At 31.5% G+C, this 16,518-nt stretch overlaps 1 protein-coding gene across 5 annotated transcripts; it reads left to right on the forward strand.

Annotated features, from left to right (window-relative positions):
* Nucleotides 1-9,820: 9,820 nt before the first annotated feature.
* LOC110111844 (putative serine/threonine-protein kinase) lies at nucleotides 9,821-16,228 on the forward strand. 5 transcript variants are annotated; one of them, XM_028695078.1, is made up of 10 exons: nucleotides 9,828-9,961; nucleotides 10,053-10,140; nucleotides 10,230-10,987; nucleotides 12,113-12,327; nucleotides 12,416-12,648; nucleotides 13,072-13,198; nucleotides 13,287-13,361; nucleotides 13,568-13,751; nucleotides 14,023-14,137; nucleotides 15,735-16,228. In XM_028695078.1, the coding sequence occupies exons 4-10, from the start codon at nucleotides 12,180-12,182 to the stop codon at nucleotides 15,987-15,989; spliced, it is 1,137 nt and encodes a 378-aa protein (XP_028550911.1). In that variant the 5' UTR covers nucleotides 9,828-9,961; nucleotides 10,053-10,140; nucleotides 10,230-10,987; nucleotides 12,113-12,179; the 3' UTR covers nucleotides 15,990-16,228. The 5 variants fall into 5 exon arrangements, with proteins under 5 accessions (XP_020699538.1, XP_020699537.1, XP_028550911.1 ...); XM_020843879.2 differs by having other exon boundaries at nucleotides 9,821-9,961; nucleotides 10,053-10,987; nucleotides 13,625-13,751; XM_020843878.2 differs by having other exon boundaries at nucleotides 9,826-9,961; nucleotides 10,053-10,987; nucleotides 15,741-16,228.
* Nucleotides 16,229-16,518: the final 290 nt, after the last annotated feature.

A 16,518-nucleotide genomic window follows, 5' to 3' on the forward strand; every position in this document is an offset into this window, starting at 1 on the left:
TACGTATATATTTTCGTCAAAATTTAATCAAATTTCTTAAAATAAATTAGCTAAAAAAATTATATATCTTTTTAAGAAAATGATTTTCTAATTAATTTTTATAGTTATAGTCATCTCAAACTGAACTAATTTCTAATTACAAAAATAAACATCCTCATGGAATATGTAATAAAGATAACTAAAACTTTTGCTTATTGAACCTCTTCTTACCCTTTAAGCTTACTACGATAACATAACAAATGACAACCAATCTATTACCAAGTAAAATTTACTCACTAGTATATAGTTAAGGCTTCACTTGGGACGATTTTTTTATTGTCTCTTAAAGCAACTTTTGAGTATAAAAATTAAAATTTATGTACTAAAAAGCTGCTTTAAGAAGCAGATGAAGCCTGGAGTTTAATTTTGGACAATTTTCTTAATATTTTTTACAGCATTTTTTAATTAAAAATATTTAGTTCAAAAAAATTTTATTCAAAAAGCTAATTTTGAAAGCAATAATAAAGCTGTCCGAAATGAAGCGTAAGCCAACAAGAATTAGATAATTTCAATGATGCGAGCTTAAGAAAATTAGTAGCCAAAGTGAATAAATTTTTTTTCCTATATTTGATATTGTTGCATGCTTTATGTGAATATTTTTAATTTGTTGTTCTTCAGTTTAGACACTTATTAAGACAAAAATTTGTTGACAATCTGTCGTGTTGTAATTGCTTGTGATGGGATGATTTTGTATTGTATGTAGTACTTTATTCCTTGTAATCAATTTATTAAAAAAAAGTGCTCGATTGTTAAGATATCTCATGTTTATCGTTCAAAACAATGGTAAAATATATGATATATTTTTAATAGAATTCAAGTTGGATGATTGAAGTCAAGGAATGCATCTGGCCTATTATGTGATAGAAAAAGTGGTTTTTGATTCTGTTGTAATGAAGACTTCATTTGGCACAGTTTTTTTACTGCTTCATAAATCAAATTTTTAGTACAAAAATTTAATTTTTATATTAAAAATTTATTTTAAATACATTAAAAAAGAAATCCCAAACAAAGCCGAAATTAGATTCTGCTACTCTGATTGTTTGGCTGCCTGCTGATTCCATGATTTAAGTTAGGTAATGGAAAGTGATGGATTTGCCATTATAATTAATGAGAAATATATAAATGACAGGCTATTTAACACGAAAATTTCAGCCCAATTTTTTTATTTTTATTTTTTCATATTGGATATGTGTTGGATATTAACATGCAAGCGATATCGATCGACGCACTAAAAATAATATATGATATATTTTCTTTTCAAAATTGGAATCGGATGTGATCGGAATGAAACACACTGATCATATGATTAGGACACGCATAGATATTTCTGTGATACTTTTATTAAAATTGATATATATATATAATTTTATATGCATCAAAATATATTGAAATTATTATAAATAAGTATGATAGAAATTTTAAGGGCAGTAGCCGTAATTATAGAGTGATCAAATAATTTTTAATTGTAGTAGAATTATATTAGGAGTTAAATTTATAAATAGTCCCCGTTGTATAGGGCTGTTTTAGTTCAAGAGTATAAAGTTGCTTTAATTTAATCCATTGACTATACGAAATTGATCTAAAATGATCTTGTTGAGACTAAGGCCTCGTTTGGTAGCAGAAAGAGACAAGAGTTTTGGTGTGAAACGATGGTTCCAAAACTACCTTTTACCAACGGAGAAGCAAAAATAAAAAGATTGGCAAATCGGTATGATAATGGAGGTTTGAAAACACAGTTTTCTAAATGTATGTATCCAAACAACAACTGACATCTTTTTTCATGTTTCAGAATGGAAACGACACTAATTATGCCCAACCAAACCAAGCTCAAGACTTCGTTTGAGATTGCTTTTTTATTGTTTCTTAAAACAGCTTTTAAGTACAAAATTAAAAATTTTATACTATAAAGCTATTTTAAGAAGCAACAAGAAAGTTGTCCCAAACAAAGCCTAAATTGGGATCAATTTTAATCAAAATTATAATATATAAGGGACTATTTTGGATCAATTTTATATAATCGAGGGATTAAAATTGAGGTAATAATGTGATACTCTAGAACTAAATTGACTATACAATAAAACAAGTAGTCTTGGGACTATTTTGAGATTTTTATTATTATTATATTACTAAGGCTTCATTTGAAACAGTTTTTTTGCTGCCTTCTAAAACAGATTTCTAGTACAAAAGTTTCATCAATTAGAATTTTTATACTAAAAAGCTGTTTTAGAAATCAATAAGAAAGTTGTCCCAAACGAAACCTAAGGCTTCGTTTGCGACAACGGGTTTCTTACTACTTTCTAAAGCATTTTTTTAGTATAAAAAAATATAATTTAAGAAATTTTCATACTATAAAGCTACTTTAAAATCCAGTAAGAAAGTTGTCTCGAATGAAGCCTAAGGCTTCGTTTGAGATGGCTTTCTTGTTGCTTCTTAAAGCATCTTCCTAGTACAAAATTTTTAATTATTGAACTAAAAAACTGCTTCTTAAAGTAGCTTTCTAGTTAAAAAATATTAATTTTTATACTTAAAAACAGCTTTAAGAAGCAATAAAAAAGCCGTCCCAAACACAACATAAGTCTTGACGTTTAGCATGCTTTTTTATGTATAAGCTATGATGGTATTTATAAAATATATTTAAGGTGTATTATTTATATTATTTGCAAATGACATAATTGTAAAAGAATGAGAGTTTTACATTAGATGTATTTGATTCTAAACATATTAATATTAATAGATAATTAGAATTATTAAATTAAACTCAAATCATTAGTTTGAGCTTTGTATCTATTTAAAGAACTTTTTTTTTCTTATAAAAAAAATTTATATGTCCATTAACTTGATGATGGTCAAAGTAAAAGCAGCTGTCGAATTGAACTAATTATAAACTCTTATTTCTTCATTAGCTGCTTTTGTAAAGAGAGAGATAATTTTATTTATTTTTGTACAATTTTTTATTTAAAATATTTAATTATAATATACTTTAGGTATATTTTATATTATTATTTTGAAATAAGTTAGCTCATGGGCTAAAGAATGAATCCAAACCAGCTCAAGTTTAGGCTTCATTTGGGACAGCTTTCTTTATTGTTTTATTTTTCAAATCACAATCATAGTTTCAATTTGGTTATTATTTTCCATTGCTTTCAACAAATTTCTAGGCTAGAAAGTTGCTTTTTACAACAACTTTAAAAATTTGCTTTCCCCACAACAATTTTATAATCACTTTTATTAAAACTTACAACCATCTAAAGCAAGAATTTTTATTGCCTCAGGTTACATGATGTAGAGATACATCAGGTAGCCTATAATATATCGCCACGTGCTCTTACAATTTACCGCGCGGCCCGACGACCCAACCCGGAACGAATATGCTCGGTATTTGCTCGGTATTGCTAGGTACTACTCGGTATTTGCTCGGTATTGCTAGGTACTACTCGGTATTTGCGGCATTTCGTCGCTTGAGTTCGGGACGGAGCTTCAGATGCGAGTCTCGCCAGGCAGCGTGAGAAGCCGGTGGCGTCGAGACATCAACGCCGGTATTTGCTCGATATTTGCTACTTCGGGGTGTGAGAACGCCGACCATTGTCAGGATCGCCGCCGAGCAGCGTTCACCGGAACAAGCACTTCCTTTGATCCAGCGACGTCGTCGCTCCGATCTTCCTGGTTTGTTTGATTCTTCGGTTTGCGGTAAAACGTGGAGCTCCAAATGTTACGTGAGATCTCGAAGGTAGCTGTGAGGGCTCTTAAAGACGAATCCCCGGCCGGATCCCATCTTGGCTGCGGCGTTGCGGTACTTCTTCTTCAGACGACGCAGCTTCTCCGCGATCTAGTTCAATACCGAGCGAATACCGAGCAAATACCGAGTAATACCTAGCAATACCGAGCAATACGCGAACATAGTAATCCCGGATTCGTTCCAGGTTGGGTCGTCGGGCCGCGCGGTAAAGAGTAAGAGCACGTGGCGATATATTATAGGCTATCTGATGTATCTCTACATCAGATAACCTGAGGCAATAAAATTCCTAAAGCAAACCCTTACTCATCAGCTTATCGAACTCATCTCGTGTGTCATTTATTGAGTTGAGCCCAAATAAACTTTTTTTTAAGAAAAAAGTGATATTTATATTAAAATAGGAACAAATAAAACCTCTCTCTCTATATTTATATTTATATTTATATAAATTGAAATTATTTGTACAGTTGGAAGAGGCAAGTATTGTAAGTTAGCATGTGCAAGCCAATCAAGCAAATTGATATAAATATATTGTATATGGAAGACTGGCTTTTTCATAGATTGGCATTTTTGGTAGCTGTCTTTGACGTGATTGGCTATTTGGCCCTTTTCTTATTGGCAAGTAGGAAATACAGGAAGGCATTGTTCATTTGTGACAACGCAGCTTTGAAAGCTGTTTCTTTGGTTTTGTTTGGCATGACTTTCTTATTATTTTTTAAAGTAATTTTTAGTAAAAAATTAATAAATTTGTTTTAAGAAGCAGTAAGAAAGTCGTCCCAAACAAAATCTACTGCTTTAAAATCTTTCCCCTCATTACAATTATGTCTTTGATTCGTCTATTTATTGTATATTTTTTTTTCATATAAATATATATATACACACACTTTGTTCTTTTGTTTATTACAAGTTTCCTCTTGTTTTTTAGTAAATTTACTCACAAAGAGATGTAATAATTGTGATTTTATTATTTAGTAGAAGATTGCAGAATCAGGTTTCGTTTGAGACGGTTTTCTTACTGCTTCTTAAAGAAGCTTTTTAGTATAAATTTTTAATTTTTAAACTATAAAGCTATTTTAAGAAGCAATAAAAAAGTCGTCCCAAACGAAGCCTTATTTTAATGAATTTTGTGGGAGAGAGGAGGAGCTTACTTCCTTTGATAGAGACCAATGGGTCGGTAATCACTTGCGCAAGAAAGTAACAATTAATATATGATAATTAGAATAATAAACAGGTGAGGAAAATTCTTTATGAGAGAATTCAGCACAAGGAATGAGATTCTTGTCCATAGTTTTTCTTCTGAAAATCATGAGAGGGAAGGTGATAAAGAAACTATCATAATTAGGATCAGAAGGGGAAGAAATATTTTTTTTTTATCATATCTTATTTATATGACCATATCAATATTATTTCATGCATTAAATACTTATAGTAGAAGTAATAGTTATTATTATAATTATTGCGAGCTAGAATATAAGCGGCGATAGCGTTAGAAAATTTTATGTCTCAGCATTTTACGGATATCCATCACACAAATAGAGAATTTAGAAACACAAGATTTTTTACGTGAAAAATGCTGGAAAAAGGAAAAACCACAAGGTCATGCCCAATTAAAATGATTTCACTAGTATTTGAATAGATTAAAAATGGTTGGTCTGCCTTATTGAGGATGATCATATTACAACAATCAAATGTTGGATTGAAATCTAGTGGCAAATAAAGATCGGACAAAAATCCAACGATGTTCGATGGACGGACGGAAAATAATATACATGAATCATTTCATGAGAATTGTCAAGCATCGATTTAGATATAATATTCATGCATTTGATATGATTAAGTTGGTCTTATATCTTTATTATATTATATAAAATAAAATAAAATATATTTTCTCAAAATATTATATGTTACACATACAAGCACTTGAACACATCTAAGAAAATAAATTATATTTAAAAAAAAAATAAAAAATAAAATCCCTAATAAACCTCTTTGGAGGGTTAGGGATTTATTAGAAAGTGTCTTCCACTAATTATTTAGGGCCCCATTAATATTACATGTATAAGTTATAATCATGATGAATTAAAGCTTTATCACTAATGAGATCAAAACTAGAGCAAAGGCAGCACCACCCCTAAGTGGCAATAATATTTTAAATATTCTGTTTTATGCTGAGGGTTATAGAGTTAATATTTTAATTAATAATCTAAATATTTATTTAATTTCTAGTAATATAAAATTTTATTTATTTACTTTTTCGTCCTCTAACTTTTGCATTATTATTTTTTTATCCCTTCCTATTGTTGATTTTTAATTGTTAATTATAGTGCATGATCAAATTATTTAAATTTCTTGTTTGTAATTATTTTATCTAGCTAGTAGGTACTTCCACATCTCTTTGATGTATGTCTTTATTTTATTAATCTCATTTACATACGACAGATCTAAAATCTATTAAATTTAAAATAAATTTGTAATTTTTTTATTACACACAAGCTATATTTATTAACAATGTGCTTTTCTAACCCACCTAAAAATTTTATTATTATTATTATATTATTCTTTGGTAATTTGTCCCTATTCATCTATTTTTTAGTCTTTATTATAAGGCCCCCTCCCAGAAAAGTTTTAAAATATTATGGTCTATTTATAACTAAAATTTGTTCCGAGGGCGCTCCTCACTTGTACCACCGACAGTTACTTATAAGTTTGCGCAACCCCCCCTCATGCGGCAAATTAAGGCTGGTTCCACCTCTGTTGGTCAGTGTCACTCAATGGAGGCTGATGATGGTCGACAGAGTTGGTAGATGTGCCTTGATCAACACATCATCTCACATGTACAATAAATAAAATATTAGCTTCAAATAACATTTATTGGAGAGGCTTTTGTCATTAACAATGACTCTAACTTCAATCATAAATCTTTTTTTGGTTGACTCCTCCAATTAAGAAATCCATTAAAACCTCATCTTCCAAATACAATTTCATAGTTGGCAACTTGGAATGACCTGTGAACGATTTCACAATACTTAGATAATTATTCCATGCATCTTGGTTCTCTTAAGCCAGAAATTTTCAACCTATCAAACTCTTTGGTCATCGATCTAGAAATATATTCTAAAACTAGTTTGTTATAATGAGAGGCACCAACAAAAGTCAATTTGGGAAGGTGTGCAATAAAATAAACACACCAAAGAGAGAAAATAAAAAATAAAATAAAGATATTAAGGATGGCTTTTTTGCTACTTCTTAAAACAGTTTTTTAGTACAGGAATTTTAATTTTTGTATTAAAAAATTGTTTTAAAAAGCAATAAAACAGTCATCCCAAACGAAGTCTTACATAATTTAACTTCAACCAAGCCTCGACTATTGGAGATAAAAATTATAAGATGAAAAAAAATTATAATTATTTTATCATGAATATAAATAAATCGATTTATTTACTTTAATATCTTTATTTTTTAAAGAATTATAAGCTAAGAAATACAAAATAAAAAACTGCAATCTTTTATAGGATGGAATGAATTAATTATGTGCATAAGAATGAAGGGAGTATTATGAGGATTTGTCAAGATCATATCATATCGTTCTACTGTATAAAAAATATGTAGCTAGCTAAATGTTTTTCTCAATAAATATATGAAATTTGAAACAATGCTAATACAATAACAACAACAACAACAAGCTTTTATCCCACTATATGGGATAAGCTACATGAATCATTTTTATCCATTGTGCGCGCCTTGTTAAAAGTTAATTTCTCATTTAAATCAATAAAGAAATGTCATTTCTAATATTTTCTAACCAAGCCTTTTTAGGTTTACCTCTACCTTTCTTAACATAAGTCAAATATAATACATTAATTTTCCTAACTGGGTCATCATAAGGCCACCATTTTATGTGACCAAACAATCTAAGACGACTGTCTCTAATCTTATCTTCTAGTGGAGCTACTCCACCTTTTCACATATATGCTAATTTCGTATCTTGCCTCTAAGAGTAAAACCACTCATCCACCTGAGCATCCTCGTCTCTGCAACACTTCACGTAATATTATGCTTCTCTTTTAATGGCCAACATTCTACACCATAATGCATTAAAGGTCTAACCACCATCTTATGGAATTTTTTAATGAGTGGCTTTTCTATAACATAACAAGCCCGTTGCATTCCTCTGCTTCAACCATCCAACTTGAATTATACTAATAATTTCCCCATATATTTCACTATTACTTTGAACAATATACTCAATATATCTAAAATTTGTACTCTTATTAATGACTTAATCACCCAAAGTCACAATCCTCTCACAAAAACTATTATTACTAAAATTACACTTCATATATTACTCTAAGGTTAACCTCCATAATTCATGTTTATCTTCAACTCCTTCTCTAATCTTATCAGTAAGAAGAATATCATCAATAAAAAGCATACACCAGGGTATAACCTCTTGAAAATGTTTAGTGAGAACATCTATAACTAAAGCAAAAAAGATATGGGCTTAAGGTTGTTCCTTGATGTAATCCAACTGAAATAGGAAAATACTTGGTCAAACCACCTTGTGTCTGAACACAAGTAACAGCTCTTGCATACATATCCTTAATAACTTGAATATAAACATTATTAAATTCTTTCTTTTCTAGAGCTTTCCAAAGCATTTCTCTTGAAACTTTATCATATGCTTTCTTTAAATCAATAAATAACATATGCAGATCTTCCTTATTCTCTCTAAACTTTTCCATCAAACCTCTCAATAAATGTATAGCTTCCATAGTAGAACTACTTGGCATGAATACAAATTGATTTTGAGAAATATTAGTACCATACCACAACCTATGCTCTATAACTCTCTTAATTGCTCTATAATTCACACAATCTCATGTATCACATATATTCTTAAAAATATGAATCAACAAACTCATTCTCCGCTCTTTTGTCATCTTTTTAGTCTTCAAAATAATATTAAAAATTTAAGTAAACCAAGAAATTCCTTTAACTCCTAAGCATTTTCACACCTCTATTGGAATATCATTACGTTTAATAGCTTTTCCACACTTTCTTTTTTTAAAAGCCTATCTAATTTTAGTTTTACTAATACGCCGATAAAAATAATTATCATTATTTTCATTTAGGATGCTAAAGTCGTTAAAGTCAATCACATTCTCATAATCTTCATTGAAAAAATTATAAAAATATCTCATTCACATTTGTTGAATATTCTCTTCTAATTAAAGTACTTTTTGATATTCATCCTTAATACATTTCACTTGAATTAAACCTTACTACTCTTATCTCTATGCTTGACTAACTTATACATATATCTTTCACCATCCTTAAAATATAATGTATTATATAAATCATTAAAAGCTAAAATCTTTGCATAGCATATTATTTTCTTAGACTCTTCACTGATCTCTTTATATCTTTCTCAATTATCCAAAATTTACATCTAAATTAATTTTTATAACAAATCTTTTTATTTTTTTTATGTTTTCTTGTATATTTTGATTTTACCGCCAACTATTTTTACTATTATGAATTTCTCCCTTTAATATTCTAAGCACATATGTTAAAACATTTTTAATATCACCAGCAATTTTTTCTCACGTAATTAATATTAGCTTCTTCATGCACGGGTAAAATCTTAAGATCTAATATATTACTCTCAAAATATTTTTATTAATATTCTTTAAATGATCTCATCTAATCCTACAATAATATTTTATTTTTGCTCTTCATCTTAAATTCAAAAAATTAGAAGTGATGTTGAGTACATAAACTTCACAATAAAATTATAATTTACCATGATATATAATTATGTGTTATGCAATCTTTTATGCTTACTATGATATATAATTTACCAGCATTTAATAATTATGGGTTATGCAATAAAAAAAAGTTCGCAATTTTTTTGCAATAAATCATGTAAAATGGGCCTAAGGTTTCCCTCCATGTGGGTTGGATCTTGATACCCAACTGCATCCACATTAATAAATACAGTAAGACAGCTGTGTTGCACTTGTATGTAACTAATGACAACCAGGAGAGCAAAGTTCTCCAGTTTTAACATAGAAGTTTTAATCATAGAAGAATACCAACCAGCTCATTTTTTAATCCAAAACTAACAGTCCTGATAAGAAGATAATTGAAGTAGGTGGAGAGTGGAGAAGAGGCAGCTCAAACATAGAGGTAGCCGTTATTTCCCCTCTCTCTCTCTCTCTCCCTCTCTCACTTCTCAGTTTATATCTGATTTTTTTTTTTATCATTTTTATTTTGGTAGGAACAACGTCAACATAGCTGTCTTATTGTGCTAACAACCCCACAGCTTTCCATAGCAAACATTCTACTCATTTCCGCCATTGCCCTTTGTAAATTTCTTGTTTCTTCTTTCCTTCGTTTCATCCTTCCTTTGCTCTCTTAAACCCTACTTTGATTTCTTGATGGCTATTCTTTAAAGATGCCAAGGACTAATAAGGGATGAAAAAGATGAAAAAGATGAAAAAGAAATGTGCAGAATGACATAAAATCGCCAACTTGCAGTACCGGACAACTCTTTAAGAATGCTTTACAGCCCACAAATCAGATACCTCCCTCACTCCCTCTCTCTCTCTCTCTCTCTCTCAAAAACTGTTCTTTTTTGCGTTCGCCAGTTCATACCTGCCACTGTATTTTGTTTTTTTTTTCCTTCCTAATGGGTTGTAATGCAACATTCTGCTGAAAGGAGGGGGCTTTTGCTTTGCTGGTTTGTATTAAAGCGGGGAGGATGATGAGAATAGGGAATGAAGAAGAAAAGTTACAGAAGAAGGTGAAAAAAGAAAAAAAATTGAATCTTTTTCTTAAGTATCCTATAGTGTCGGCGCTGTGTCGCTTTCAGCCGGCATTTTAAGCTTTTGGAAGGATGATCCATTTGTGTGGGTTGCCGGTAAATTATTGGTTGATATAAATACAGGGCTACCCTTGCGGCGCTGGAAGATTGGGAAGCTTGGCTTGGATTTTTCCGTTTCGATTGGATTTCTGATTTATTCCTCTTTACCTGGTCAATTCATTGTTTCTCTGTATAATTGGTGAGGAGAAACCCTCATACAGATCTGAGAAAGTCAAGATGCGTAGTAGAACAGCTGTTTTTGTGTCTTGTCTGTCTGGGAGTTGTAATTTTCTCTGACGATTAGTCAAGGCTGTCTCAAGCCAGGATAGTTTTATCATAAGTTTCTGCAGGTAATGGATTGATGCCAATTTAAATTTTTTACAGGTTTTCTGTGTTGATTTTCAACTGGAATTCCTGATTTGTTTCTCAGATTTTGAAGTTTTTGAGTGTGTATTTTTATGTGGCGTTAATATGATAAATGTGATATAAATGCAGATTTTGATAATTGCATTTTTATATTGCTATTGAGGATGCATGTCTTCTAGTTTATCATGGACTTCTCTACTGTTAAGTTTTAAAAGATTTGGAAATCTGCTTGTGAACCGAGGGTTTTGTCTAGATTTTGAGTTGCCTTGTTTATTTAATATAGTTGTGCATGTCATTTTACAGTGTCATTTAATACAATCATTAGCCTTTTAGCATTTATTTGGTGTCAGCTTTGAGCTTTAAGAATTCTCCTTTGTTCATTTCAGTTTATTGCACCTTTTTCCACTACTTCTAGCCATTTCACATTGTTAGCTTTCATCTGCCCATTTTCCTTTTGGATCCTTCCACACTATCATCAATACTTTCCTTGGAGATGAATCTTCTGTCTTATTTATATGCCCAAATGATCGAAGACAACTTCACATTATATAGAGTTCAGTGGTTATTTTTGCTTTCTTTCATTCATGCTTGTAGTCATGAGTATAGAACTTAAAAGGCTTTCTTACTGATTCGTAAATCATTTTTTTAGTATAAAAATTTTATTTGATGTACTAAAAAGCTGCTTTTAGAAACAGTAAGAAAGCCGTCCCAAATGAAGCCTAAGTTGTAACCCAATGCATGAAGCTTTTGGCTTGTGCTAATACAAAACCTAGGTGGAGTTAATTTACTCAACCTTAACCTTATATTTGTGTAAAGATTTTCTCCATTACTCAAACTCAACAGCTTTATATCACAAAAATGGCAATCCAACCACTAGTACAGACCCACACCCTCTACTGAACATATCATGCACAGTTATCACTAACTCAGTGGCTAATATGTTCTATACAATCTTTTCTGAACTAAAATTTTGTTTTGTCTTCACTCTGAAGTATGTAACTGAAGCAAGCATGCTTGTTTGTTCTTTGTTAAAATAAAGAATATATTTCTAGTTTTCATTTACTAATAAGGTTGGTTGTTAATGAAGAACTTGTTCATTTTTCTTTCAGGAAAAATGTATAGAATCTCATAATTTGGAAGGACTGTTCTGTAGTATTAAGGTGGATCTGAGACCAGATGTCAATGACTCTTGCAGCAGCTCTTGGAAGTGCTGCAGGAGCCTTGGCATTGGTCGGGATATTGATTTTTGTTGTAAGGTACTGCATTTTGCGTCGAAGTACTTCAAGAACATCAGAAAGTAACTCATCCGAACCATCTATGCAAGGTAGAAAATGTCTTTCAGGAGGTTTCTTTTGTGCATTGATGGTCTTATTTATGATAATGGATGTTCTTCTCATTTCAATATGTTTCAGCTGGACAAAGTGTTGAATTAGTTCAAGAAAGTACTTCATACCTACCCGGAGTGCAAGGATCATCACGACGTTTTGGGCTAGAAGAACTCAATCTTGCGACAAAGAACTTTAATGATATTAATCTAATTGGACATGGACTATTTGGAGAAGTATACAAAGGTCTGCTTCAAGATGGAATGATTGTTGCTATTAAAAGAAGACCAGCTGCTCCCAGCCAGGATTTTATTGAAGAGGTTGGTTTCTTATGAATTTAACTCTTTTGGTGCTCTATTTATGGAGATTAAATCATTAAAGAGACTTGCTTGAATATACAGGAGAAACGAGTCCGTTTTAGAAGTTAATTAAGACTTCGTTTGGGACGGCTTTTTTATTGCTTCTTAAATTAGCTTTCTAGTATAAAATTTTTAATTTTTGTATCAAAAAGCTACTTTAAGAAACAGTAAAAGAGTTAAATTCTAGCATTATATTTTGATTCCAGCCTCCTCTCTCATGCTTATTAAGTAGAACTCTGCATTTCCTTAAAGATTTTTTATGAAACAATTGAAATCAATTTTAACTTTTACTTTAATCTTGTTTGGCTCTCATATTTAGATTTAATGTTTTTTTCTGTTTCATATTGAAAGATATTGTTCTAATTTGATCAAATGGACTGTCAGGTACGGTACTTGTCATCAATTCGGCATAAGAATTTGGTGAGTCTACTGGGTTACTGCCAGGAAAGTGATTTGCAAATGCTAATCTATGAGTACATACCAAATGGGAGTGTTTCTGCACACTTATATGGTCTCCTTCTCTTTCTCTCTAATTTTATAGAATTTTTGGATAATAAAAATGAGTAACACCATTTATTTCCTCTCGTTTGCTTTCGCAGGAGCAAGTCAGGCCTCAACTAAAAGGCTAGAAGAGTTCAAGAACAGGCTTTCCATTGCTCATGGTGTAGCCACAGGTGATGATTTGCAAAACCAGTGGCATTCATGGTTAAGCTGGTATTGGTTTCTTTTCCTAGAGTTGCAAAAATGTAATCCAACCTAATTTGGAGAAACCTTGTTTGTTAAGTCATATTGTTATAAGACTTTTGGCTTGAATTCTATCATCCATTGTTTTGGACTTTGGAAACTAATTCTGATTTCTAGTATTATTTCTGTTGAGCAGGCTTGGATCATTTGCATGCTCTTAATCCCCCTCTGGTGCATATGAACTTTAAAACAGGAAATGTTTTAGTTGACGAGGATTTCATTCCAAAAGTAGCAGATGCTGGGCTTCGAATCTTGCTATATCGAGTAGATGGCGTTGGATCGTCTCAAATTACACTAGATGATCCTTTCCTTGATCCTGAGTAAGAAGAGAACTTTATCTGACCATTAAAGGCTTGTTTCGGACGGCTTTCTTACTGCTTCTTAAAGCAGTTTTTTAGAATAAAAATTAAAAATTTTATACTAGAAAACTGCTTTAAGAAGTAGTAAAAAAGCCGTCCCAAACGAAGCATAAGTTTTGCCTAATTCCCAACAATTATGTCCCTTTTTATAGATAAGGGTATTAGTACTTTTATTGGCAAATGCAACTGTGACACAATTTATTCTTACCAACGCTTATTTGTTTTCATGTAGGGTGAGGGAGTTTGGAAGATTTTCAGTAAAGAGTGATGTATATAGCTTTGGAGTGTTTCTTATGGAGTTAGTTAGTGGAAAGGAAGCCAGATCCGAGCAAAGCATCAGAAAATGGGTATTTAATTTATGTTAATGCATTTTACAGCAGATTTCATTGAAATATTATGAAGAAATTTATACTCTTTATTTACATACTTTTATCCGTGCATATGAAGGTTAGGCAATCTATTCTTATTCCATTTTGCCTTTTTATTTGATTTAATGGTATAATTTTCACTTTTCTAATACTATGTTCTTGACACTTTTTCTTGAAGTTGCTTATATTTTCAGTAGTTTTGACATTGAGGTAAATATGGAAAGGAGGAACTTGTTTGGTTTGAAGGAATTGAAAGAGGTGAAATGAAAAGAAAATGGACAATGGACAATGGACAATGAAAATGACAAAGGAATTGAATTGAATTAGTTTTCATCAATTGTTTGAGTTAGGAGAAAGTGAGTGAAAAATATTTTAAATTTCTTATTTGGTTGATGTGAAATTGAGTTTTTATAAGATGTTGGTGAGACCAACAATGTCTTATGGCACAAAATGTTGTCATTAAAAGAAAAACATACAATTAAGTTAAGTGTTGCATAAATGAGGATGCTCAGGTGGATGAGCGGTTTTACTCTTAGAGATAAAAAGTGAAATGAGCAATAACGTGAAAAGGTTGGAGTAGCTCCAATGGCATATAAAATTAGAGAGAGTTTCTTTAAGATGGTTTGGTTACATAAAATGTCGGCCTTCTGATGGCTCGGTTTGGAGAGTAGATGTATTAGATTTGACCTATGTTAAGAGAGGTAGATGTAAACCTAGAAAGACTTGATTAGAAAATATTAGAAATAACTTCTTTTTATTTGATTTAAATGAGAATTTGACTCTTAACAGAACACAATGGAGAAAAAATGATTCATGCAGCCGATCTCACTTAGTGAGATAAAGGCTTGATGTTATTGTTGTTTAAAAGGGATATGTTAGTCAAATCAATTACAGCGTAAATTTTTCGTCTCTTTTCTCTCTTTTTTTTTGCCTAGAGTTGGGTAGAGTTTTTATGAGAAATGCATTTGTTCATATTTCCAAGGTAAATAGAATTACTTGTTAATTGCCTTGTAACCAAACACCAAATGTGAAATTGTGAAATAAAATGAATCTATGTTCCCTCTAATTCCATCAAACTTAAACATAGCTATGAAAAAAATGAACTTCATATGTTAGTGCTAAGGCTTCGTTTGGGACGGCTTTCTTACTGCTTCTTAAAGCAGCTTTTTAGTTAAAAAATTATAATTTTTACACTAAAAAGTTACTTTAAGAAGCAATAAGAAAGTCATCCTAAACGAAGCCTAAGACTCACTAAAGAGCTCTTTATAGTACCTCTAAAATGTGGTGGCCCACACAAATGTGTGGCTCAAATCAAAAACTGGCATAGGAATCTATCATTTGACTGATGACTTGTTGCAATGTAAGTTCATGTAATGCTTTTCCGATTTGCCAATCCCTTGCAAATAATAAAAACATGTAGCAATATCAGCAGAAATGCTTTTGATAATCTTTCTTTCTCACTCCTGAGGTTCCTGCCATTATAGTCTGGAGAGATTTATGTACCCTTACAATGCATATAAAATACCTATATGCTAAGACTCTGATTTTACTCCATTGATGGCCGTTTCATATGAAGGTTCAGAAGTGTCAGGATGTGAGTGACATTACCAGCCTTGTGGACCAAAGAATGAGCAGCAGCTTCACTTCTGAAGGCATAAGAGAATTTGTGCAGCTAATAGTTTGGTGCTTGAACCCGATCGGCGAGAGACGGCCTCTATCGAGTTATTTGGTATCTGAACTTGATCGAATTCGTGAGAAAGAAATGAACCTGACAACCATCAGAGGTGAAGGAACAACTACTGTGCTCCTTGGCAGCCAGTTGTTCCAGTAGTAATTATGGATCTCCTGGACTCCATGCGAGTTTTATCAGCATGGCCTTGAAGCTTGTAAAGGAAATTACTAGTAAAAGAATACATGTACAGATCGAAATCTATCTGTAATATTCTTTTATGTTTTTATCCCCATTGTGTATGTGAAATCATAAATGTATAAAAAATTTGTTCTCTGTATTTCATTGAATGGTATTGTTGGCGTGTTGAGTGAACTTAAAAGTGTACAAATTTCTATCTATATGTCATCTTGTTTTCAGGTTTTGGAGGAAACTTTTGAAGCTTTTCTTTGCTGCACCATGCATGTCGTTCTCCTTGGTGCGCTTCAAGGTTTTTGGGACATCTTGCAAGGTTTTCTAATTTAATCCACTGTTGCTGATTAAGGAATGTACTAAAAAATCAAATGGAATATTTTTCAAGTAGCTATTTTGCAATTGAAAATAATTAAATAGGACCATTTGAATGTAAAGTTAATAAGCATGTTGCATGTTGATTAAGATTTCGTTTGAGACGATTTTTTCGTTGTTTTAT

Source organism: Dendrobium catenatum, unplaced genomic scaffold (genome assembly GCF_001605985.2).
Source record: "Dendrobium catenatum unplaced genomic scaffold, ASM160598v2 fragScaff_scaffold_621, whole genome shotgun sequence".
In the NCBI taxonomy this organism is placed as follows: domain Eukaryota; kingdom Viridiplantae; phylum Streptophyta; class Magnoliopsida; order Asparagales; family Orchidaceae; genus Dendrobium; species Dendrobium catenatum.

Coding starts and splice junctions, on each gene's coding strand:
- LOC110111844 (XM_028695077.1), top strand. CDS start 12,180: ATGTCAATGACTCTTGCAGCAGCTCTTGGAAGTGCTGCAGGAGCCTTG. Junction 12,328..12,415: donor ATCCGAACCATCTATGCAAG/GTAGAAAATGTC, acceptor AATATGTTTCAG/CTGGACAAAGTGTTGAATTA. Junction 13,752..14,022: donor GATCCTTTCCTTGATCCTGA/GTAAGAAGAGAA, acceptor GTTTTCATGTAG/GGTGAGGGAGTTTGGAAGAT.